The sequence below is a fragment of the Pseudophryne corroboree genome, chromosome 5 (assembly GCF_028390025.1).
Source record: "Pseudophryne corroboree isolate aPseCor3 chromosome 5, aPseCor3.hap2, whole genome shotgun sequence".
Lineage (NCBI taxonomy): Eukaryota > Metazoa > Chordata > Amphibia > Anura > Myobatrachidae > Pseudophryne > Pseudophryne corroboree.
The window spans coordinates 228,713,250-228,737,581 of NC_086448.1; the positions used below are offsets into that span (position 1 = coordinate 228,713,250).

The 24,332-nt window shown below is 45.7% G+C and overlaps 1 protein-coding gene across 5 annotated transcripts in view; it reads right to left on the reverse strand.

Annotated features, from left to right (window-relative positions):
* Nucleotides 1–24,332, reverse strand: part of WDR37 (WD repeat domain 37) — a 400,784-nt gene that overhangs the window by 93,684 nt on the left and 282,768 nt on the right. For all 5 annotated transcript variants that reach the window (XM_063922159.1, XM_063922158.1, XM_063922156.1 and 2 more), the window contains 2 exons: nt 19,166–19,400; nt 18,811–18,952 (listed from right to left, as the gene is read on the reverse strand). In XM_063922159.1, the coding sequence (XP_063778229.1) occupies nt 18,811–18,952; nt 19,166–19,400 (377 nt within the window). The remainder of the gene's footprint in view (nt 1–18,810; nt 18,953–19,165; nt 19,401–24,332) is intronic.

The following is a 24,332-nucleotide window of genomic DNA, read 5'->3' on the forward strand; positions in this document are numbered from 1 at the left end:
TCTTACTGAGGGAAGGAGGTTTTTGCCCAAAATCTCACGATACATGGCCCCATTCATCCTCTCCTGAATACGATCAGTCGTCCTGTCCCCTTTGCAGAAAAGCAGCCCCAAAGCATGATGTTTCCACCCCCATGCTTCACAGTGGGTATGGTGGGGATGCCATTCATCATTCTTTTTCTCCAAATACGGCAAGTGGAGTTTATACCAAAAAGTTAGATTTTGCTCCCACCTGACCACATGACATTCTCCCAATCCTCCTCTGGATCATCCAGATGGTCACCGGCAAACTTTAGATGGGCCTTGACATGTGCTGGCTTAAGCAGGGGGACCTTTTGGGCGCTGCAGGATTTCAATCCATGACGACGTAGTGTGTTACTAATGGCAACCTTTGTGACTGTGGTCCCAGCTCTCTTGAGGTCATTGACCAGGTCCCCCTGTGTAGTTCTGTGCCGATTCCTTACCGTTCTCAAGATAATTGATACTTCACGAGGTGAGATCTTGCATGGAGCCCCAGGTCAAGGGAGATTGTCAGTGATCGTGTATTTCTTCCATTTTTTAATAATTGTGCCAACAGTTGATCTCTTCCACCAAGCTGCTTGCCTATTGTCGAGTAGTTCATCCCAGCCTTGTACAGCTCTACAATTTTGTCCCTGGTGTCCTTAGACAGCTCTCTGGTCTTGGCCATGGTGGAGAGGTAGCAGTCTGACTGTTTGAGGGTGTGGACAGGTGTGTTTTATATAGATAACCAGTTCAAACAGTTGCCATTAATTCAAGTAACGAGTGGAGGATAGAAGAGCTTCTTAAAGAAGTAGTAACAGGTCTGTGAGACAGAAATCTTGCTGCTTGGTAGGTGTCCAAATATTTATTTTCGACAAGAAAATACAAGTAAATTGTTTAAAAATAATACAATGTGATTTCCTGTTTTTTTTTCCAGATTCTGTGTCTCACAGTTGAAGTGTACCTATGATGGAAATTAAAGACCTCTCATCTTTTTAAGTGGGTCAACTTGCACAATCGGTTGCTGTCCAAATACTTTTTTGCCCCACTGTATGTAGGAGAACATATAGTAATATGTTCTCCTACATACTTGAAATGGGTGTGGTATAAAAGATAGATAGTGTCTAGTTCAGGCATGTCCAAACTGCGGCCCTCCAGCTGTTGAGAAACTACACATCCCAGCATGCCCTGAGACAGCTTTAGCATTCTCTGACATCAAAACTGTGTCAGGGCATGCTGGGATATGTAGTTTCACAACAGCTGGAGGGCCGCAGTTTGGACATGCCTGGTATAGTTAGTCAATAGATAGACACCATATGTTAGATATTAGGTCGACAGGGTCAAAAGGTCGACATGAAAAAGGTAGACAGTACAAAAGGTCAACAGGGTCAGAAGGTCGACCTCCTGACATCAACCCTAGGGATCGCGGCCTCATACTACCCCCCTGGAGCCTATGATCCCTAGGGCCTAGCGCTGGTGCACTCGAGGTGGCAGCCGCGTTGGTGACCGTTTGGTAGTCTCCCCCCAAAACAGTGCGGCTGTGTCCGTGTTCCCCCTCTAAGCGGAACCGATGCCTTACCTTCTCCCAGTGCTCCGGCCACAGCCTGGTAACGTCTGCTGGACTTGCTAGTACATCCTTCACAGACGCCAGCCGAAACAGCACTGTACACGTGGGTAAGCGTTGTTGCGACCCAGCGGGGAGTTATCGGAGCGACTCTTTCTAAGGTACGCATAAGACGCTTTTTAGACAAGATTGCCCACTCAAAAAATAGTAAGACTATAAAAATAAGATTTTAAACCTACCGGTAAATCTTTTTCTCCTAGTCTGTAGAGGATGCTGTGACTCCGTAAGGACCATGGGGTATAGACGGGCTCCGCAGGAGACATGGGCACTATAAAGAACTTTAGAATGGGTGTGCACTGGCTCCTCCCTCTATGCCCCTCCTCCAGACCTCAGTTAGAGAAACTGTGCCCAGAGGAGACGAACAGTACGAGGAAAGGATTTTGTTAATCCAAGGGCAAGATTCATACCAGCCCACACCATCCACACCGTATAACCTGGAATATACGTAACCAGTTAACAGTATGAACAAAACAGTATCAGCCAACGACTGATCTTAACTGTAACATAACCCTTATGTAAGCAATAACTATATACAAGTCATGCAGAAATATGTCCGCACTGGGACGGGCGCCCAGCATCCTCTACGGCAGGCATGTCCAAACTGCGGCCCTCCAGCTGTTGAGAAACTACATATCCCAGCATGCCCTGACACACCTTTAGCATTCTCTGATAGCAAAACTGTGTCAGGGCATGCTGGGATATGTAGTTTCACAACAGCTGGAGGGCCGCAGTTTGGACATTCCTGCTCTACGGACTAGGAGAAAAAGATTTACCAGTAGGTTTAAAATCTTTTTTTCTCTTACGTCCTAGAGGATGCTGGGGACTCCGTAAGGACCATGGGGATTATGCCAAAGCTCCAAACTGGGCGGGAGAGTGCGGATGACTCTGCAGCACCGATTGAGCAAACATGAGGTCCTCCTCAGCCAGGGTATCAAACTTGTAGAATTTTGCAAAAGTGTTTGAACCTGACAAAGTAGCTGCTCGGCAAAGCTGTAAGGCCGAAACGTCTCGGGCAGCCGCCCAAGAAGAGCCCACCTTCCTAGTGGAATGGGCCTTAACTGAATTTGGTAACGGCAATCCAGCCGTAGAATGAGCCTGCTGAATCGTGTTACAGATCCAGCGAGCAATAGTCTGCTTAGAAGCAGGAGTGCCAACCTTGTTGGCAGCATACAGGACAAACAGTGCCTCTGTTTTCCTAACCCGAGCCGTCCTGGCTACGTAAAATGTTAAGGCCCTGACTACATCAAGGGATTTGGAATCCTCCAAGTCTCCCGTAGCCACAGGCACCACAATAGGTTGGTTCATATGAAACAATGACACCACCTTAGGCAAAAATTGAGGATGAGTCCTCAAATCTGCTCTATCCTCATGGAAAATGAGATAGGGGCTCTTATGAGATAAGGCCGCCAATTCGGACACCCGCCTTGCAGATGCCAAGGCCAACAACATGACCACTTTCCAAGTGAGAAACTTTAATTCAACTGTTTGAAGAGGTTCAAACCAGTGAGATTTTAGGAACTGTAACACCACGTTAAGGTCCCATGGTGCCACTGGGGGCACAAAAGCAGGCTGGATGTGTAGCACTCCCTTTACAAAAGTTTGGACTTCTGGGAGAGAAGCCAATTCCTTCTGGAAGAATATAGATAGGGCCGAAATCTGTACCTTAATGGAGCCTAACTTTAGGCCCATATCCACTCCTGTCTGTAGAAAGTGGAGAAAACGGCCCAAGTGGAAATCTTCCGTAGGAGCATTCTTGGCTTCACACCAAGATACATACTTCCTCCAGAAACGGCGATAGTGTTTCGCCGTCACTTCCTTCCTAGCCTTTATCAGAGTAGGGATGACTTCTTCCAGAATACCCTTCCTCGCTAGGATTCGGTGTTCAACCGCCATGCCGTCAAACGTAACCACGGTAAGTCTTAGAAGACGCAGGGTCCCTGCTGCAACAGGTCCTCCCTGAGAGGAAGAGGCCACGGATCTTCTGTGAGCATCTCCTGAAGATCTGAATACCAGGCCCTTCGAGGCCAATCTGGAACAATGAGTATTGTCTGTACTCTTTTTCGTCTTATGATTCTCAATATTATTGAGATGAGAGGAAGAGGAGGGAACACATAGACCGACTGAAACACCCATGGTGTCAACAGGGTGTCCACCGCTACTGCCTGAGGGTCCCTTGACCTGGCACAATACCTCCGAAGCTTCTTGTTGAGGCGTGATGCCAACATGTCTATTAGAGGAAGTCCCCAAAGACTTGTTATCTCTGCAAAGACTTCTTGATGAAGTCCCCACTCTCCTGGATGGAGATCGTGTCTGCTGAGGAAGTCTGCTTCCCAGTTGTCCACTCCCGGAATGAATACTGCTGACAGAGCGCTTACGTGACTTTCTGCCCAGCGCAGAATCCTGGTGGTTTCCGCCATTGCCACTCTGCTCCTTGTCCCGCCTTGGCGGTTCACATGAGCCACGGCTGTGACGTTGTCTGATTGAATCAGAACCGGTAGGTCGCGATGAAGATTCTCCGCTTGTCGTAGGCCATTGTATATGGCCCTTAATTCCAGTATGTTGATGTGTAGACAAGCCTCCTGGCTTGACCACAGTCCCTGAAAATTCCTTCCTTGTGTGACTGCTCCCCATCCTCGGAGGCTCGCGTCCGTGGTCACCAGAACCCAGTCCTGAATGCTGAACCTGTGACCTTCTAGAAGGTGAGCACTCTGCAGCCACCACAGGAGAGACACCCTGGCTCCGGTGGACAGGGTTATTTTCTGATGTATTTGAAGGTGGGACCCGGACCACTTGTCCAGAAGGTCCCCCTGAAAAGTCCTCGCATGAAACCTGCCGAAGGGGATGGCCTCGTAGGTCGCCACCATTTTCCCCAGTACTCGAGTGCATTGATGGACTGACACTCTTTTTGGTTTTAACAGGTCTCTGACCATGTTCTGGAGTTCCTGGGCTTTTTCCATCGGGAGAAAAACCCTCTTTTGTTCTGTGTCCAGAATCACGCCTAAGAAAGACAGCCGAGTTGTTGGAACCAACTGTGACTTTGGTAGATTTAGAATCCAGCCATGTTGCTGCAGCACTCTCAGGGAGAGTGACACGCTTTTCTGCAACTGTTCCTTTGATCTCGCTTTTATCAGGAGATCGTCCAAGTACGGGATAATTGTGACTCCTTGCCTGCGCAGGAGTACCATCATTTCCGCCATTATCTTGGTGAAAACCCTCGGGGCCGTGGAAAGCCCAAACTGCAACATCTGAAATTGGTAATGACAGTCCTGTACAGTGAATCTCAGGTACGCCTTGACAATGCTAAATTCCCTTGTCGTATAAACAACCTTTTATGAAGTCTAAGAACACTGTACGCTGTTTACTTAAGAAGTACCGTAATGGTACGCTAGTTGCGTAACGATCGCTCAGCCGTAGGCGAGACGCTCAAGCGTCACGTTCGCTCACGGCCCAGTGATCACAGGACACGATATTGGCTATGACTAGAGTAATGATTCGCTATGGCGTAGCGGACGCTCGAGACCACGAGGAGATCACCAGCGGCGCAGACGCTCACAACGCTATACCTTTATGTCTAAACCTTATACCAATGAAATACACGGAATACCTTAATGTGAATACAGGGTGTAAGTGCAACCTTGTGTAACCTGACTAACTACAAAGCTGCTTGAGCGTCACCGACGCTCAAGTGAACACTTAACACTATAGGAAATACACAGATACTGGTTTAGGTTCCAAAGCCTATTAACTGTATTATATCTAATATACTTGTAAAAAGGGGATAACAGTACAAATGATACACTACAATATAACAAAGACTTCCTAACCAAAATACAATACTATCTAATACAATACAATACTAGTCTAGGGGAGATACGAGAGAAAGAGAAGGGAAAGAGAGAGAGAGAGAGAGACGGAGAGAGATGAGAGAAATTGGCTCACAGAAAGACAATGATTACGGAGAGAAACTTACGCACAAGGGTAAACGATCGCATGCGCCTGGACATCCAGCACCCGATTTTCAGCAATGAGAACCGTTGAAGAGTGAGAGCTGGATGTGGTCGGCCTGCCTATTTATGCCCCACACACAATGCAATCTCATAGTCCCTACAATCCCATTGTCCATTGGATGAAGGAATTCGACCCTGTATCACAACAAAAGGTCATAGGTTGATTCATACAGGTGGGCTGTGACGATTTCAAACAGCTCAGGTGGGTGGGGAACTAAGTTTCCCGCCGCATACCTGAGTATGAGTAAATAGTAGAAATGGACATAAACTTCTTATGTCCATAACTATTCGCACGAGCGATTAATACGCTCCAAACCAACACCGGAATATTGCTAATTAAATACTCTTCCGATGGGTACCAAACACTGCTGTATGATTCCTGTTAGACCCTTCGTACGATACAAAGAGGGATTCCTTAGCTCAGGGACCTTCTATATTAACCAAACTTTCAGAAACTATCAAAGGGACCATGATCTATAAACTACATTAATTGTGAAAATATGTAACGAATGAGTCGCACGCTACGACTACATAAACTCTACCGTAAATACGCATACCGCGCCTGCGAGTGCACGCTATTGCGGGTATGCGCCTTCACGGGAGAGCGTACGCATGCGCAGCACGGACCAGTGTGCGGTGCAAATATGGCAACGTGTATGGGGATATTTTTCTGACTTTGACAGTCCACCCTTTGGCAGTCAATAATAACTGCCACAAAACATTTAAGGAGAAAAATGCAAGTCAGGGGTTAATTGATTTCCATGGTGGGGTAAGGGAGGAGAGAGGAGTAGGTGTGAAGAGGGTATGACCTAGTGTGATAGCAGAAGCATGTGTGTATGAGTCCATGTTTGGAGGGTCATGTATCATCGTGCCGTACGTGTTGTAAATCGAGCTTCGAGGTATTGCGAAGTATACATTTGAATTCCTTCTTATCCTGTGGTACAGGTCTGTGGATGGGCTGTCAAACTTTACCGAGCTCTTTTCGGATTTTGAACAAAATGGGGAGCACATTTTAGTTGATGATACATGAATGGGGGAGGTATGTGGTTGCTGATATCTGTGCCTGTATTCCCTATCGTCTATGTGTGTCATTACCTGAGGGTTGTAGAGATGAAGATAAAGAACACTTATGGAAAATGCAATGATATTCTATGTCAGGGAAATGTACATCTGTCGTCGAAGTTGTGTTCGGTATCTGTTGAGAGTCGTCTTCTTTGCGCTGTATTGCTCCTTGGGCATGAGCAAATAGCTTTGTCTGAGCCATCAGATTTACAAAAAATGTTGGGCTAGCGTGAGTTTAAAAGTACTAGGGAAACTGGGGATCCATGGCAAAGTTCATCAAGTGTCCATATCATAGGTTGTCAAAACTTCATCTTTGGTGCTTGTCTGTTGTAGCGTCTCGTCAACTTCCTCGTCCAAGGGGGTCTTTGTATCTTGGAGAAAAGCAGAAAAACAGGTGAAAGAAACGGACCGTATAATCGCATTTTCATCACATCCGGGTTTCTATTATTGGGTCATAAATCAAGTCCAGGTTAATTACAGTTTCCTCACTCCTCACGCTCATCACTTTTGTACTTTGTTTGCACCTCATTAAAGCCTGCCCGCATCTAAATATCAATCCAATCGATATAACGACACCTAAGATACATAGTAGAAACTTTCCAACATCCATTATGACTCCTTGAGCCCAGTCTCCCAAACCGGAGAACCAATTTCGCGGGTTCAACCATGACACCCAACCAGTCAGCTCATTACCTACAGCAGCAAGGGTGAGATTGTGTTTTCGACGAAATTCCCACTTCAATTGGAGAATATCATCCATCTTTTGGTCTATGACCTCTACCGGATCCTCGGTGCTATTCGTGATATAAGTGCAACACTTTATGCCGTACTGTGTTGCCAATGTAACACAATATCCGCCTGTTACTGCTGTAAGATAATTAAGAACCATCCTATGCTGAACTAGTTCTGTTTTATAAGCTTGAAGTTCTCTTCCAGTGTATCTAAACGTGTCATCATACATTTCAGTGATATTATCTAACAAATTGGCGAGTGCGGAAATGTATCTATAATTCATCACTCCTCGAGCGGTGCGAGTGAAATCTAACGCTACCAGAACCTGAATCCCGGTGGATTCATGGATAAGATCAGAGGCCGGATGCTCTAACCTTTCTGACAGTTGTCTTTTAACTCGGTGCTCGTAATGAGTGTGAGTATAAGGAGCTTGGGCACCACGGTGTATGTCCTTCATTTTGTCATGTGTAACAGTCATCACTTCAGGCAATACTTTTCCAATATAACACAATCCTTCAGAGTTTGGGGCAAGCCACTTGTACGCCTTTCTCCCGCATATGAAATATGCATCATCGGGGAGAACATAAGGGACGGAGAAGGACATGACCATGTTACAGACCTTCCAGGTGAAATCTCCTGACCCTAATTCTTCCATCTGCTTAATGCACGTATCAGTTTGTACGATATGTGCACAGTATCCTCGTGATACCTCTCCAACTCTAGTAATCCTATTTCCTAAGGTATATCGATACCGAAAAGATTTTCCTCTACTGGCTATGTGGCGTACCAGCTCTGTATCTGTAGGCATTCTATCTGCTCTGTGTGAAAAGGTCATGGTAAGGTTGCTCCATGACACTTCCCAATTTCCCGGTTTTCTGGGATTGGAGATATTGAAACATAAGAGGGACCTATCCACATGGTATTGGTGGAGCTTCAAACTAGGAGGGCTGGAGATATTAAACCTCCGGTCCACCGGTCTCCCACCACTTAGCTCAAGTACCTCCCCTAACGTTAAAGGAAATGGTACTAGCCCTGATTTGCTATGACCCTGAGGTACTTGAGAGCATACCCAACAATCTGTTTGGTTTAACACGTTACCCACTAAGGAGTGATAGTCACTCAATGGATGCCGGTCCATATGGATATTAAAACTAGATTGGCATTTCTTTATGCATCCATCCTCTACCAGATTGTCACAGAGCCTACAGATACAATTTTCTTTTTGAACTAACAATCCTTCACAATTGTTTACAAATAACATGGTTGTTAGATCGTGCCCGGTACTCGCCTTTGCTTGGTGATTGGGCTGCTATTGGAAATTTACACCTCCGTCTCAGTCATTAGAACCTTTCTGGATCCTTTCTCGACCTCACTGGTACTCTCACCGAAACAGACTGCTCTGGTCAACATCCTGGTTAACGGGAAAATCCATATTGCAGTCTCTTGGGGCAAGTCCATCTTACAGGAGGAGAAAAGAAGAAATTTGTAAAGGGGGTATAAGAAAACAGTTTGAGGGGGAGAGAACTTGTTACGATAATAAGTTCTCTCGTCTTGTTGTTCTTCTTGTTCTGCTGTCTTCTCAAAGGTGCTGTCTCTCAGTCTTCCAAACGAACATTCTGGTGATGCAATGTTCATTCCCAACCGACGATCTTTCTGTAAGGAGCAAAAATCTGGCATTACCATTGGTCCAACTGAGGGGTGACATAGCATCTTTAAACCATGGAAACATGAGTGGGAAGAGAGAGACAACAAAAAAAAACAAAAGAGATAGAGAACAATTCATGTGCATATATACATTACATAACTCGACAATAACCATCAATAAGAAAAGAGAAACAAAACATTTTTAAACATTGTCAACTTTAAGAAAACATTGTTAGCATTAGAAAAACATTGTCAGACTTATTAGGCTGTCATATCTATGTGTCTAATGGTCTCCTTGAGCAGTCCCTCCCCATCAGCACCTGCATTACTCCACTGTCTGTATCTGGCCAGAAATACATTGTGGCGGATAGGTCATGCTGGGGTTTGGTAGACTTCTGCAAGGACCAAGTGGATATGCAATGTGTGAATTCTTACCAATACTAGTCAGAGATGGGGATAGAGAGAGAGAGAGAAAAAAAACATTTTTCACAAATACATTTACAACTTTTCACCTGGTCATTCCTGTGTCTTCAGTGAATGACCTCCCACTTTATTAACCGTTACCTCAGGCTTGCCTCCATTCCTAATAATCACCTTTCCTGCCTATGTGATCCCTGATTATAATGGTGTGTATTGTAATTTTGCTCATTTCTTGGTCTTCATGATTATGGTGTTGTCTTTCTCTTGATCTACAATCTCTTGCAAAGTGTCCCTTTTTATGACAATTGTAACAGACTTCCATATCTGGATTTCTCACAGGGGTGTGGGGCTTTTGTTGGGGTGGTCTTGTGTTTTGGGCCTGTATATTTGCTGCCATTAACTCATCTCTTTGTGACTCTCTGTATCTGGTGATATTCTGATCATGATTGATGACGGCCTCTCTTAGTGCGGTCACCGAGATATCTCTCCAGTTTGGGTTGGTGGTCTGTACCCTTGTTTTTAATTCATCTTTTAAACCATTCATTAATACCTTAACCGCTATTTCTTTATGTTGTGCATTTGCCTTGATGTCTGCGATCCCAGTGTTTCTAGCCATTATTTGCAGTGCTCGATTGAAATAATTAGAAACATTTTCCCTTTCGTTTTGCCTTATGGAGAGAATGTCATTCCACTTGACAGCAGCTGGGAAATATATTCCTAACTGTCGGTTAATCTGCCTAATACATTCCTGATTGTGTTCTTCCATACAAGGTACCTCCGTGTTTAATTTACAATCAGCAATGAACTTTTCAGGGTCAACACTGGAGGGCAAACATGCCCTCAGCACTGTCCGCCATTCTTTGTTGGTGGGTTCTGTGGCGTTTCCTAGTTCTTTAATAAACTTTTGACATTTGACTAGATTTTTCCTAGGATCAGGAAATTCAGACACAATTGATCTCAATTCGGTCCGGGACCAGAGACAGCGCATTGCACTGTCCTTGACGGGAATGATTCCCTGATCGTCAGTCTTCCCATTGGGGACTGAGATCACCCTGGCCAGATCGAGCTCAGTTACATCATCTTGTGTTGGTCTTACAATATGGGGTACATTTGTTTGTGCGTGATATGAAACATTGTACGTACCTGTGGACACGACCTCACCTGACCCTCCGTTAGGGGGTTCGATTATTGCCTTTACCAATTTGGTCGCGTCCACCTGGATGGCTTTTGTGATGGTTGCTGGAAGAGGTGCTGACATCATTCTGGGCTCACTTTCTTGTTTGTATTCCTGAGGGAAGTTTGACATGGGGTGCAACTTGCATAGGTTAATAGTTGTACATTCAACAGTATTACAATAATCATTGTTACAGTTATTACACTTATTCTTATAATCTATACTACAGTTGCTAAGAGCGTTTTTATTGTTCAACCTTGTGCTTTTCTCCGCAACCATAATCCTCCCCGATGCCATGTCTCTCCTCTCAAGATAAGATTCAGAAAAGTCAATTGACTCTCTTTGTAATTCACCTTCCTGTTGCCCTAACTGCACATAATCATAATGTTTACTTCGTCTCTTTGTTGGTTCAATGAGACATATCCTCCTCCTTAAATTTTGTAACACGTCTGGACTGAAGCTACCTATTCTTGGGAATTTGTCCCTGTCTTGTACAGTCATTCTCTCCCATTCATCACAAAGATTCTGTGTGACTTCCGTATTTTTCACACATGATGTACCTTGCCGACCCAACGGGTCGGTTCTCTGAATCAACCCGAACCGAGGTTGATCGCCCCCTACCTGAACAACTGGCCCCCATAATTCTGCAGGTGTTGCTTATTCCTCCTTGGATCTTTATCTCAAGGTTTTCAGCGAACCCTTACAAACAAACCAAGATGTCCTGGGCAGGCCGGCGGTGGCGGTTTACCAAGTACCCCACTTACTTCTCGCCCACGTTGGCCAGTACTGCAATAACTGTAACCAGAGCTGCTGTACCCAACCCAGGGCCCCTGTGAACCTTCTGTTTACTGGAACATATGAGGGTTACCCGAAGGACACTTACTCTTTCCAGTAAAGTTGGGGTTGTTAGATAGTTCCTGAGTGACCAGCGAACTTCCCTTTAAAAATAAAAAATTACACAAATCACGTCAGAATGTACAGATAGCGTTTGTGACCACTTTACTCTAATGGTATTAGGTCAGATTACTAACTACTGCACACAATTACGTGCGGTCCAATCGTTCAGTACATAAGCACTACTTGTCATGTACTGAAAGATCAATGGAATCGATGTTTCCGGCCGCGATTCCTTCAGCAAGAGCTTGTGGCCTATATGGGTTCTGCACCAACACCCCAGGCGTTGTGCCACTGGACTTTTATAGCGGACCTCTTTGTCTATTTTACCTGTTACCTTATGACCTCCTGGTCTGTTACCGTCTGTTAATGACCTCCTGGTCTGTTACCTTATGACCTCCTGGTCTGTTACCTTATGACCTCCTGGTCTGTTACCTTATGGTCCGCTATACTCTAATGCTCAAATATTATTTAACCAAGGATGCCTCCCTAGCCACCGTATATGTCACTTACACGTGTGTCCCTTGACGAGTACCCGACTTTCCTTTTGGTTCAACCTCTTAAGTTATATAAACTTATGTAATAAAAACACACTCACTCAACACATGTACACTTTGTTTCTATATCTATTTCTGCGCAGAAATTGTCTTCAGTCCAACTGTGTTACCAATTAGGAGCAGGATCTGTTAAACTAAATTTCAGATTTTTCCAAAAATAGATTTGCGTTATTTACCGCGTCGCGTTATTTACCGCTGTGCGTTACTTATCGCCTTTGCGCTAATTATCGCTTTGCGCTAATTCAACTTTTCGTGACTTGAGCTACGTGGGCGTAACCAGACGCTACGTTGCGTAATGTACGCTGCGTGCGTCTGCCGTTTGGATTGCGTACGCAAGTCTTTTGTTAGGGACACGTGTACGCAAAACAAAGATCCACCGTAACACAATTTCTACCTTTATCAATGTAGATGATCCCTGATCATCTACCGCACACCACACTGACTGCCTTATCTCCCAGACAAGCCGTGTGTTGGTCTATACTTTAACTATTACCTCTACTATGAAATAACAGCAAATCTCTTTTTGCACTTTCTATCAACTATAAAACTTGGCAAACAGGAATAGTGATATACGAAATTTGAAAAAGAAATGCAGATAAATGTATGCGTGCGTGTATACGCAAGACAGAAGAGAAATAAAACAGTTTTAAAAGACACAAGCGTTTTGTTCTTACTTCCGGTTCCCGGATTCCTTCAGCACTCTTTATCTAAGCGAAGCAGACGCTTATCCCGTCAGCACTGCGAGACAACCTCCCACCCTTTGCTGGGGGGATAATGTCTGCTGTTCTACCTAGTGCAGATATGAGAAGGATAGGACGAGTCCCCAATTGACAATGCTAAATTCCCTTGTCGTATAAACAACCTTTTATGAAGTCTAAGAACACTGTACGCTGTTTACTTAAGAAGTACCGTAATGGTACGCTAGTTGCGTAACGATCGCTCAGCCGTAGGCGAGACGCTCAAGCGTCACGTTCGCTCACGGCCCAGTGATCACAGGACACGATATTGGCTATGACTAGAGTAATGATTCGCTATGGCGTAGCGGACGCTCGAGACCACGAGGAGATCACCAGCGGCGCAGACGCTCACAACGCTATACCTTTATGTCTAAACCTTATACCAATGAAATACACGGAATACCTTAATGTGAATACAGGGTGTAAGTGCAACCTTGTGTAACCTGACTAACTACAAAGCTGCTTGAGCGTCACCGACGCTCAAGTGAACACTTAACACTATAGGAAATACACAGATACTGGTTTAGGTTCCAAAGCCTATTAACTGTATTATATCTAATATACTTGTAAAAAGGGGATAACAGTACAAATGATACACTACAATATAACAAAGACTTCCTAACCAAAATACAATACTATCTAATACAATACAATACTAGTCTAGGGGAGATACGAGAGAAAGAGAAGGGAAAGAGAGAGAGAGAGAGAGAGAGACGGAGAGAGATGAGAGAAATTGGCTCACAGAAAGACAATGATTACGGAGAGAAACTTACGCACAAGGGTAAACGATCGCATGCGCCTGGACATCCAGCACCCGATTTTCAGCAATGAGAACCGTTGAAGAGTGAGAGCTGGATGTGGTCGGCCTGCCTATTTATGCCCCACACACAATGCAATCTCATAGTCCCTACAATCCCATTGTCCATTGGATGAAGGAATTCGACCCTGTATCACAACAAAAGGTCATAGGTTGATTCATACAGGTGGGCTGTGACGATTTCAAACAGCTCAGGTGGGTGGGGAACTAAGTTTCCCGCCGCATACCTGAGTATGAGTAAATAGTAGAAATGGACATAAACTTCTTATGTCCATAACTATTCGCACGAGCGATTAATACGCTCCAAACCAACACCGGAATATTGCTAATTAAATACTCTTCCGATGGGTACCAAACACTGCTGTATGATTCCTGTTAGACCCTTCGTACGATACAAAGAGGGATTCCTTAGCTCAGGGACCTTCTATATTAACCAAACTTTCAGAAACTATCAAAGGGACCATGATCTATAAACTACATTAATTGTGAAAATATGTAACGAATGAGTCGCACGCTACGACTACATAAACTCTACCGTAAATACGCATACCGCGCCTGCGAGTGCACGCTATTGCGGGTATGCGCCTTCACGGGAGAGCGTACGCATGCGCAGCACGGACCAGTGTGCGGTGCAAATATGGCAACGTGTATGGGGATATTTTTCTGACTTTGACAGCCTGATGAGGAGGATAAATGGGGACATGAAGGTATGCATCCTTTATGTCTAGTGACACCATAAAATCCCCCCCTTCCAGGCTGGAGATCACTGCCCTGAGCGATTCCATCTTGAACTTGAACCTTTTTAAGTACAGGTTCAGGGATTTTAAGCTTAGAATGGGTCTGACCGAGCCATCCGGTTTCGGGACCACAAATAGAGTTGAATAGTACCCTTTTCCCTGTTGTATTAAGGGAACCTTGATAATCACTTGCTGTAGACACAGCTTTTGAATTGCAGCTAAAACTATCTCCCTCTCTTGGGGAGACGTTGGTAAAGCCAATTTGAAGAATCGGCGAGAAGGCACGTCTTCGAATTCCAGCTTGTAGCCTTGGGATACAATTTCCATCGCCCAAGGATCCACGTCCGACTGCACCCAGACGTGGCTGAAGAGTCGAAGACGTGCCCCCATCGGAGCGGACTCTCTCAGTGGAGCCCCAGCGTCATGCGGTGGATTTAGTAGAAGCCGGGGAGAACTTCTGTTTCCTGGGAACTGGCCGTAGCAGGCATTCTTTTCCCTCTACCCTTACCTCTGGCGAGGAAGGAAGAGCCCCGACCTCTTCTGGACTTATGCGACCGAAAGGACTGCATCTGATAATGTGGCGTTTTCTTTTGCTGTGAGGAAACATAAGGTAAAAAAGTGTATTTACCTGCAGTAGCTGTGGAAACCAGGTCCGTGAGACCGTCCCCAAATAAATCCTCACCCTTGTAAGGCAACACCTCCATATGCTTCTTTGAGTCGGCATCACCCGTCCATTGTCGGGTCCACAGGGCTCGTCTAGCAGAAATTGCCATGGCGTTGGCTCTGGAGCCCAGTGGGCCAACGTCTCTCTGAGCATCTCTCATATATAGGACAGCATCCTTAATATGACCCAAGGTCAATAAAACGGTATCCTTATCCATTGTATCAATTTCAGCAGACAAGGTTTCTGTCCACGCTGCTACAGCGCTACAAGCCAAGCCGATGCTATCGCCGGTCTGAGTAATGTACCAGTATGTGTGTAAATTGACTTCAACGTAGTCTCTTGCCTGCGATCAGCAGGATCCTTGAGGGTTGCGGTATCTGGAGACGGCAGCGCCACCTTCTTGGATAAGCGCGTCAACGCTTTGTCCACTCTGGGAGAGGATTCCCACCGTATCTTGTCCTTAGCCGGGAAAGGATACGCCATAAGAATCCTTTTGGGAATCTGCAGTTTCTTGTCTGGAGTTTCCCAAGCCTTTTCAAACAACTCATTTAGCTCATGTGAAGGGAGGAAAGTAACCTCAGTTTTCTTTTCCATATACATGCGCACCCTCGTGTCTGGGACAGAGGGGTCATCTGTGATATGCAATACATCTTTTATAGCAATAATCATATAATGAATACTTTTTGCCAATTTCGGCTGCAACCTCGCATCATCAAAGTCGACACTGGAGTCAGAATCCGTGTCGGTATCAGTGTCTGCTGCTGGGGATAGTGGGTGCTTTTGAGACCCAGAAGGGCCCTGCGACTCCCTGTATTTCCCCTGGACTCTGGTTTGTCCAACCTTTTGTGCAATAAATTCACATTTGCATTTAACACATTCCACATATCCAACCAATCAGGTGTCGGCGGTGCCGACGGAGACACCACACTCATTTGCTCCACCTCCTCCCTAGAAGAGCCTTCCGCTTCAGACAAGCCAACACACGCGTACAGACACCCACACACTCAGGGAAATCTCTAATCTGGAGACAGTTCCCCCAACCAGGCCCTTTGGAGAGACAGAGAGAGAGTATGCCAGCACAGACCCAGCGCCAATGACCCTGGAAACACAAGTCCCAGCAATACACAGCGCTTTTTTTGTTTTATATATAAATATATTGACTACGCTCAAATTATGTGCCCCCCCCCTCCCCCCCATCCTTCAAAGCCACCGTGTTCAGCAGGGGAGAGTCCGGGGAGCCAGCTTCTCAGCAGCGTGCTGTGGAGAAAATGGCTCTGGTTAGTGCTGTGGGATCAAGCTCCTCCCCTCAGCGGCGGGCTTCGGTCCCGCTCAAAATACCAAATAACCTGGCGGGGGTTGTATAACATACTGCCATAGCTTGATTATACCTATAATGCCAGCCAAGAGGATTATTGCTGCCCAGGGCGCCCCCCCCTGCACCCATCTGTGCCAGTGTGTGTGTGCGGGATCAATGGCGCGCAGCGTTACCGCTGCACGTTACCTCAGTGAAGATCCGAAGTCTTCTGCCGCCTATGAAGTCTTCTGTCTTCGTATACTCACCCGGCTTCAATCTTCCGGCTCTGCAAGGACGACGGCGGCGCGGCTCTGGGACGAACGGCAAGGGTGAGACCTGCGTTCCGATCCCTCTGGAGCTAATGGTGTCCAGTAGCATAAGAAACAGAGCCTATCACTGAAGTAGGTCTGTTTCTCTCTCCTCAGTCCCACGGTGCAGGGAGACTGTTGCCAGCAGGACTTCCTGAAAATAAAAAACCTAACAAAATTCTTTATTACAGAGAAACTCAGGAGAGCTCCCCTGAAAGCACCCAGTCTCCTCTGGGCACAGGATCTAACTGAGGTCTGGAGGAGGGGCATAGAGGGAGGAGCCAGTGCACACCCATTCTAAAGTTCTTTATAGTGCCCATGTCTCCTGCGGAGCCTGTCTATACCCCATGGTCCTTACGGAGTCCCCAGCATCCTCTAGGACGTAAGAGAAAATAAAATATAAAAGCTTATGCCTGCTAAAAACCAGCAGCCCGATGACCATGGTCCGGCTCCTGCCGCACCACACAAAAAACTGATTTGTCTGAGCCAGGAGGTGATGATATATGGACATGCCCATTGCATGCTGGGAGGCCAAAAGCTTTGACCGTTTGGGATATGATGACGCGACAGCGGATTTGCACCAATGTTATCCTGTGGATAACCTGTGGACCCTGCTGGAGAAATTATGTGATTGACAAAGATGACCGCAAAAGCTGAGCAAACTGCATATACAGTATCTGTGCCAATATCACCACTTGTGTGGCCTCAAAGGAAAGGTTACATTTCTATACAAGACATTTACTGTATTATCAGTAAAGCACACCTTTGTTAACAAACCATTTTCTCAACCAATAATTGAATTTAAAAATACTACCTAATTCCCAATCTATTCTTATCCAGAAGGATGGAAAGTAGAAGTCCTGAACAAGTTGTATTTGGTTTTTTAAGTGGAAGACTGGCCTCATCATTTTCTTCAACTTTTATAACTCTTAGGGTGGGTACACACTATCGGAACGACAAATTGTGCTGATCATCTAATGTGTACCCATGATTGCACGCTCCCGCGGGTCACATACGGCATCTTCAGTTGGCCGCGTTGCACGAACAAACACATATCGTGTGCAATCCGGTAAAATGTAATGAAGGACGGCATCAGAAGTTGTTCAATCATTCATTAAATTTCTTTGTATGTATTGGGGGATCAGTATTAATGACTGCCGAATGGGATGCCGGCAGTCACAATTCCGACGCCGGTATCCCGAAGTGTGAAATGCCGACTGGGGCTAGGTATGAGCCCCACTCTACCCAACCCCCTAAACCCCCCTTCCCGCAGCCTAACTCTAGCCTCCCACCCTTAGTTCCTAACACAAAGAACACTTGAACAGCTCAATTCAAATCGGCAGGCATTGATATTGTGTTGGTTCTTCCGTTGCAGCCTCCACTGTTCTGGAAAGGCTTTTAACTAGATATGGAACATGGATGCATACATTAAGCAACAAGAACAGTGCGGTCTGGCACGGATGTTGAGCAATAAGGTCTGGCTCAAAGTTGGTGTTTGAAATCGACCCACAGGTCTTCAAGAGGGATTAAGTTCAGTGCTCTCAAATTCTTCCAAACATACGTCGGGCAAAAAATTTTTTGTGGACCTCGCTTTGTGCATGAGGAATTGTCATGCTGAAACAATCTTCCCTAACCAATTGCCCTTAGAAATTGAAGCACATAACTCTCTAGAATGTTGTTATTGTATGCTTTAGGCATTAAGCTTTCACATCACTCAAAGAGGACCATGCCAAACCATGATTTGGGCATATTCTCCACCAAACCGTACAGTTGGCAGTACACATTCAGGCAGATCCACTAAACCCAGATTTATCCATTAGACTACAAGATAGTAAAGTATCTTTCCTACTTCCAGAAAATGCATTTCTACTGCTATACACCCCACCAGCTGTATTTGGCATTGTGATCTAAGGCTTGAGTGTGCCTGCTTAGACATCAAAAACCCATTATTGCATCTAGAGGCTGTTTGGACCTCAGGAAGTGAGTATTGAAATTGTAACAACATTACAGATATCTACATGCCTAGTTGTAAGGGAAGGGGTGAACGCAATAGGGATGATAAAGTAGACACTGATTTTCAGGTATCAGACTTGTTTTCATAATCATTCACTAAATCTGTAATCAACCAAAAATAGCACTTACTCTGTGTGGCCCTGGAAGACATTCACAGAATGTATTGAGGGGTCTCTGAAATCCCACAGGCGGAAAGTTGTGTCCCGGGAAGCAGTCACTACGAGACGTTGTGTGGGATGTGTACAGCAGTGCGTTAGCTCCTGGTCATGACCTGAAACAAGAAACTAATTTCTTAATCTTGCTTCATTGACACTTCAATACACAGGGACAACAGAAAAGCACAAAACATTATTCTATTGCAACAATTAGATTTCTTTCTGGTTCTGACCTTCAGGAATGCTCCACATAAGCATAAAAGCAAACAGAGGTCTCAAGACAACAGCCTCTTATTATAGAATATTATCAAGTTCGAAAGAGAACATACCTGTAAGAGAATGGACAAGCTCAGATGTCTCTACATCATACAAGTTGGCAGTTCTATCCCATGATGCGGTGACTGCTTGCTTTCCACCAACCAGCCAGTCAGCTGCTATGACCACACCCTGATGGCTTTTAAGTGATGTTAAGGGGGATCGGATTGTAGGGCAATCACTGGAGATATCTCCGTCTGGGTCAAGTTCATCCTTATCTGAAAACTCCACTTCCTCCTCTCCAGAAATCTGGCCATAATAAAATAAGTAACATTTTACAAAAAAATAAAATAAAAGTTAATATCGAAATTACAGTATTTATTACGTTACCCTCACGATACCCACTCCATACAAATTACTAAAAATAAACTTACTAAAAGGGTTACAATTCAATAAAAGGTAAACCATGCATGTATCGGAAAGAATACGGATGACGAATGCCCTAAATTCCAGAGATGCTTGTAATTTTGTAATTCTTGAATTTCAAATAAAACGAAAAATGTTGAGCTACATTGAAAACAAAACTAACAAGCCAATTCAAATAGGTTTGAGCTTGGAACGTTGTATTGAAGCTCAAGTTATTTGAAACTGAAGCACAGTAGAGATGAAAAAAGAAAATTTTTAAAAATACTATTAAATGTAACCATGTAAAGATGAAACTGGTCAGATACATACAGTACACGTACTGCACCAGCACAGATGTGTCCTCATAATCTAACCTTAATATGTCACGCAGTGGGAGATGAGTGGCGCAAGTGAGCCAACTGGTCCCGTACAAGTCTATTAGCGTTGAGCGCCTTTTTGCCAAAATTGTGTGATGTTACGAGGACGCACCAGAAAACAATCCCAATTAATTTGATATGTAACACTTGTATATTCTGTGAGTCTTTATATGAAGCACTATGAAACTTAGTATAGGAAAACTTAGTATAGGAAAAAGCTACGGCTGCTGCATTGTAACACTTCGTATACAGAATCAGAGTCTCAGTCGCACACAGATATACAAGTGTCATATCAAGTTAATTAGAGTCTCCTGGTGTGCCCTAGATGCATCGCGCTGTGACCAAGACGCAACTTTGGCAAAAAAACATGCCCCATACTAGCACAGTCTTACGGGACTTGGCGTGCCAAAAGTGGCTCCTTGGCATGACTGCAGCAAAGATCTCTGAGGACACATCTGTATGAAGTTTTGTAGACAAGAAGGGGAGGATGGCACTCCACTGTCGGAAATGTTCTCTTCTGTTTATGGCCGAAGAGACCATGTTCATATTAAGAGACATTATTTTAGTCTAACCCTCTATACTCTGCTCCATGATATTTTCAGAACCTTCTAACAGTCATCATGCCATTATACACAGTCGAGTCACATTATTAGGACTACCTCTTACATTTGGCACAGGTCGCGCGTAACCCTTGAAGTATATCACGTGTCATGCGCTGGCTTGGTGGGTATATAAGGTGGGCGATAGGACATCTGCACACATCACTCATTGCTGTCATGGGTGAAAGAGGCGATCAGACTTGCAAAAAGGGACGAGCATCTATGTTTAGGCCAAGGGTAGCAATATTTTTGAAACAGTGCAGCCTGTGAATTGTGTGCATGCTACTGTGGTGAAGGTGTATCGTGACTGGACAAACTGCGAATAACCGACTTGGAAACTATGGGGCACCACGTACCACTGACGTGAGAGGTGAACGTCTGTTACGAAGGTGCGTGATGGCCGACAGACACGCTACAGTGGAGCAGCTTACCGTCAAAATGAACCTGGGGGCTACCAGATGTATCTAAAATGACAGTTCAGCAAACCCTGCTGTGTATGGGGCTCCGAAGCGTTTACTTTGGCTATTATCTGGTGGTCATAATAATGTGAGTCAACTGTGTAGCATGCCCTTAAATTGCTGTATGGTGATAAGAATATAACGGAAACAGATTTACAGGAATACTGTGGAAAAAGAGAAGGGGATAAAAGAACACCAGTAAATAATAAGATTTTACTCACCGGTAAATCTATTTCTCGTAGTCCGTAGTGGACGCTGGGAACTCCGAAAGGACCATGGGGAATAGCGGCTCCGCAGTAGACTGGGCACAACTAAAGAAAGCTTTTAGGTCACCTGGTGTGCACTGGCTCCTCCCACTATGACCCTCCTCCAAGCCTCAGTTAGGACACTGTGCCCGGACGAGCTGACATAATAAGGAAGGATTTTGAATCCCGGGTAAGACTCATACCAGCCACACCAATCACACCGTATAACTCGTGATACTATACCCAGTTTAACAGTATGAAAACAACTGAGCCTCTCAACAGATGGCTCAACAATAACCCTTTAGTTAACAATAACTATGTACAAGTATTGCAGACAATCCGCACTTGGGATGGGCGCCCAGCATCCACTACGGACTACGAGAAATAGATTTACCGGTGAGTAAAATCTTATTTTCTCTGACGTCCTAGTGGATGCTGGGAACTCCGAAAGGACCATGGGGATTATACCAAAGCTCCCAAACGGGCGGGAGAGTGCGGATGACTCTGCAGCACCGAATGAGAGAACTCAAGGTCCTCCTCAGCCAGGGTATCAAATTTGTAGAATTTTGCAAACGTGTTTGCCCCTGACCAAGTAGCAGCTCGGCAAAGTTTTAAAGCCGAGACCCCTCGGGCAGCCGCCCAAGATGTGCCCACCTTCCTTGTGGAATGGGCTTTTACTGATTTAGGATGTGGCAGTCCAGCCGCAGAATGCGCCAGCTGAATTGTGCTACAAATCCAGCGAGCAATAGTCTGTTTAGAAGCAGGAGCACCCAGTTTGTTGGGTGCATACAGGATAAATAGCGAGTCAGTTTTCCTGACTCTAGCCGTCCTGGAAACATACATTTTCAAGGCCCTGACTACGTCCAGTAACTTGGAATCCTCCAAGTCCCTAGTAGCCGCAGGCACCACAATAGGTTGGTTCAAGTGAAAAGCTGATACCACCTTAGGGAGAAACTGAGGACGAGTCCTCAATTCCGCCCTATCCATATGGAAAATCAGATAAGGGCTTTTACATGACAAAGCTGCCAATTCTGACACACGCCTGGCTGAAGCCAAGGCCAATAACATGACCACTTTCCACGTGAGATATTTTAGATCCACGGTTTTAAGTGGCTCAAACCAATGTGATTTTAAGAAACTCAACACCACGTTGAGATCCCAAGGTGCCACTGGAGGCACAAACGGGGGCTGAATATGCAGCACTCCTTTCACAAACGTCTGAACTTCAGGTAGTGAAGCTAGTTCTTTCTGGAAGAAAATCGACAGAGCCGAGATCTGTACCTTAATGGAGCCTAATTTCAGGCCCATAGTCACTCCTGCTTGTAGGAAATGCAGAAATCGACCTAGTTGAAATTCCTCTGTTGGGGCCTTTTTGGACTCACACCAAGCAACATCTCTAGTTTTTTGTTTAGGCGGGACGCCATCATGTCCACCTGTGGTCGTTCCCATCGATTTACAATCAGCGTGAAGACTTCTGGATGAAGTCCCCACTCTCCCGGGTGGAGGTCGAGCCTGCTGAGAAAGTCTGCTTCCCAGTTGTCCACTCCCGGAATGAACACTGCTGACAGTGCTAGTACGTGATTTTCCGCCCATCGGAGAATCCTTGTGGCTTCTGCCATTGCCATCCTGCTTCTTGTGCCGCCCTGTCGATTTACATGGGCGACTGCCGTGATGTTGTCGGACTGGATCAGTACCGGCTGGTGTAGAAGCAGGGATTTTGCCTGACTTAGGGCATTGTAAATGGCCCTTAGTTCCAGAATATTTATGTGTAGGGAAGTCTCCTGACTCGACCATAGTCCTTGGAAGTTTCTTCCCTGTGTGACTGCCCCCCAGCCTCGAAGGCTGGCATCCGTGGTCACCAGGACCCAGTCCTGTATGCCGAATCTGCGGCCCTCTAGAAGATGAGCACTCTGCAGCCACCACAGCAGAGACACCCTGGTTCTTGGAGACAGGGTTATTAGGCGATGCATCTGAAGATGCGATCCGGACCATTGGTCCAACAGGTCCCACTGAAAGATTCTGGCATGGAACCTGCCGAAAGGAATTGCTTCGTAAGAAGCCACCATCTTTCCCAGGACCCGCGTGCAGTGATGCACCGATACCTGTTTTGGTTTCAGGAGGGGTCTGACTAGAGATGACAGCTCCTTGGCTTTCTCCTCCGGGAGAAACACTTTTTTCTGGACTGTATCCAGAATCATACCCAGGAACAGTAGACGTGTCGTCGGAACCAGCTGTGATTTTGGAATATCCAGAATCCAACCATGCTGGTGTAGCACCTCCTGAGATAGTGCTACTCCCACCAATAACTGCTCCTTGGACCTCGCCTTTATTAGGAGATCGTCCAAGTACGGGATAATGAAAACTCCCTTTCTTCGAAGGAGTATCATCATTTCCGCCATTACCTTGGTAAACACCCTCGGTGCCGTGGAGAGTCCAAACGGCAGCGTCTGGAATTGGTAATGGCAATCCTGTACCACAAATCTGAGGTACTCCTGGTGAGGATAGTAAATGGGGACATGCAGGTAAGCATCCTTGATGTCCAGGGATACCATGTAATCCCCCTCGTCCAGGCTTGCAATAACCGCCCTGAGCGATTCCATCTTGAACTTGAATTTTTTTATGTATGTGTTCAAGGATTTCAAATTTAAAATGGGTCTCACCGAACCGTCCGGTTTCGGTACCACAAACAGTGTGGAATAGTAACCCCGTCCTTGTTGAAGTAGGGGTACCTTGATTATCACCTGCTGGGAATACAGCTTGTGAATTGCCGCTAGCACAGCCTCCCTGTCTGAAGGAGTAATCGGCAAGGCAGATTTTAGGAACCGGTGGGGTGGAGACGCCTCGAATTCCAGTTTGTACCCTTGAGATACTATTTGCAGGATCCAGGGATCCACCTGTGAGCGAGCCCACTGATCGCTGACATTTTTGAGGCGGCCCCCCACCGTACCTGGCTCCGCCTGTGGAGCCCCACCGTCATGCGGCGGACTTGGAAGAAGCGGGGGAGGACTTTTGCTCCTGGGAACCTGCTGTTTGTTGCAGCCTTTTTCCCCTACCTCTGCCTCTGGACAGAAAGGACCCGCCTTTTCCACGCCTGTTTTTCTGAGTCCGAAAGGACTGTACCTGATAAAACGGCGCCTTTTTAGGCTGTGAGGGAACA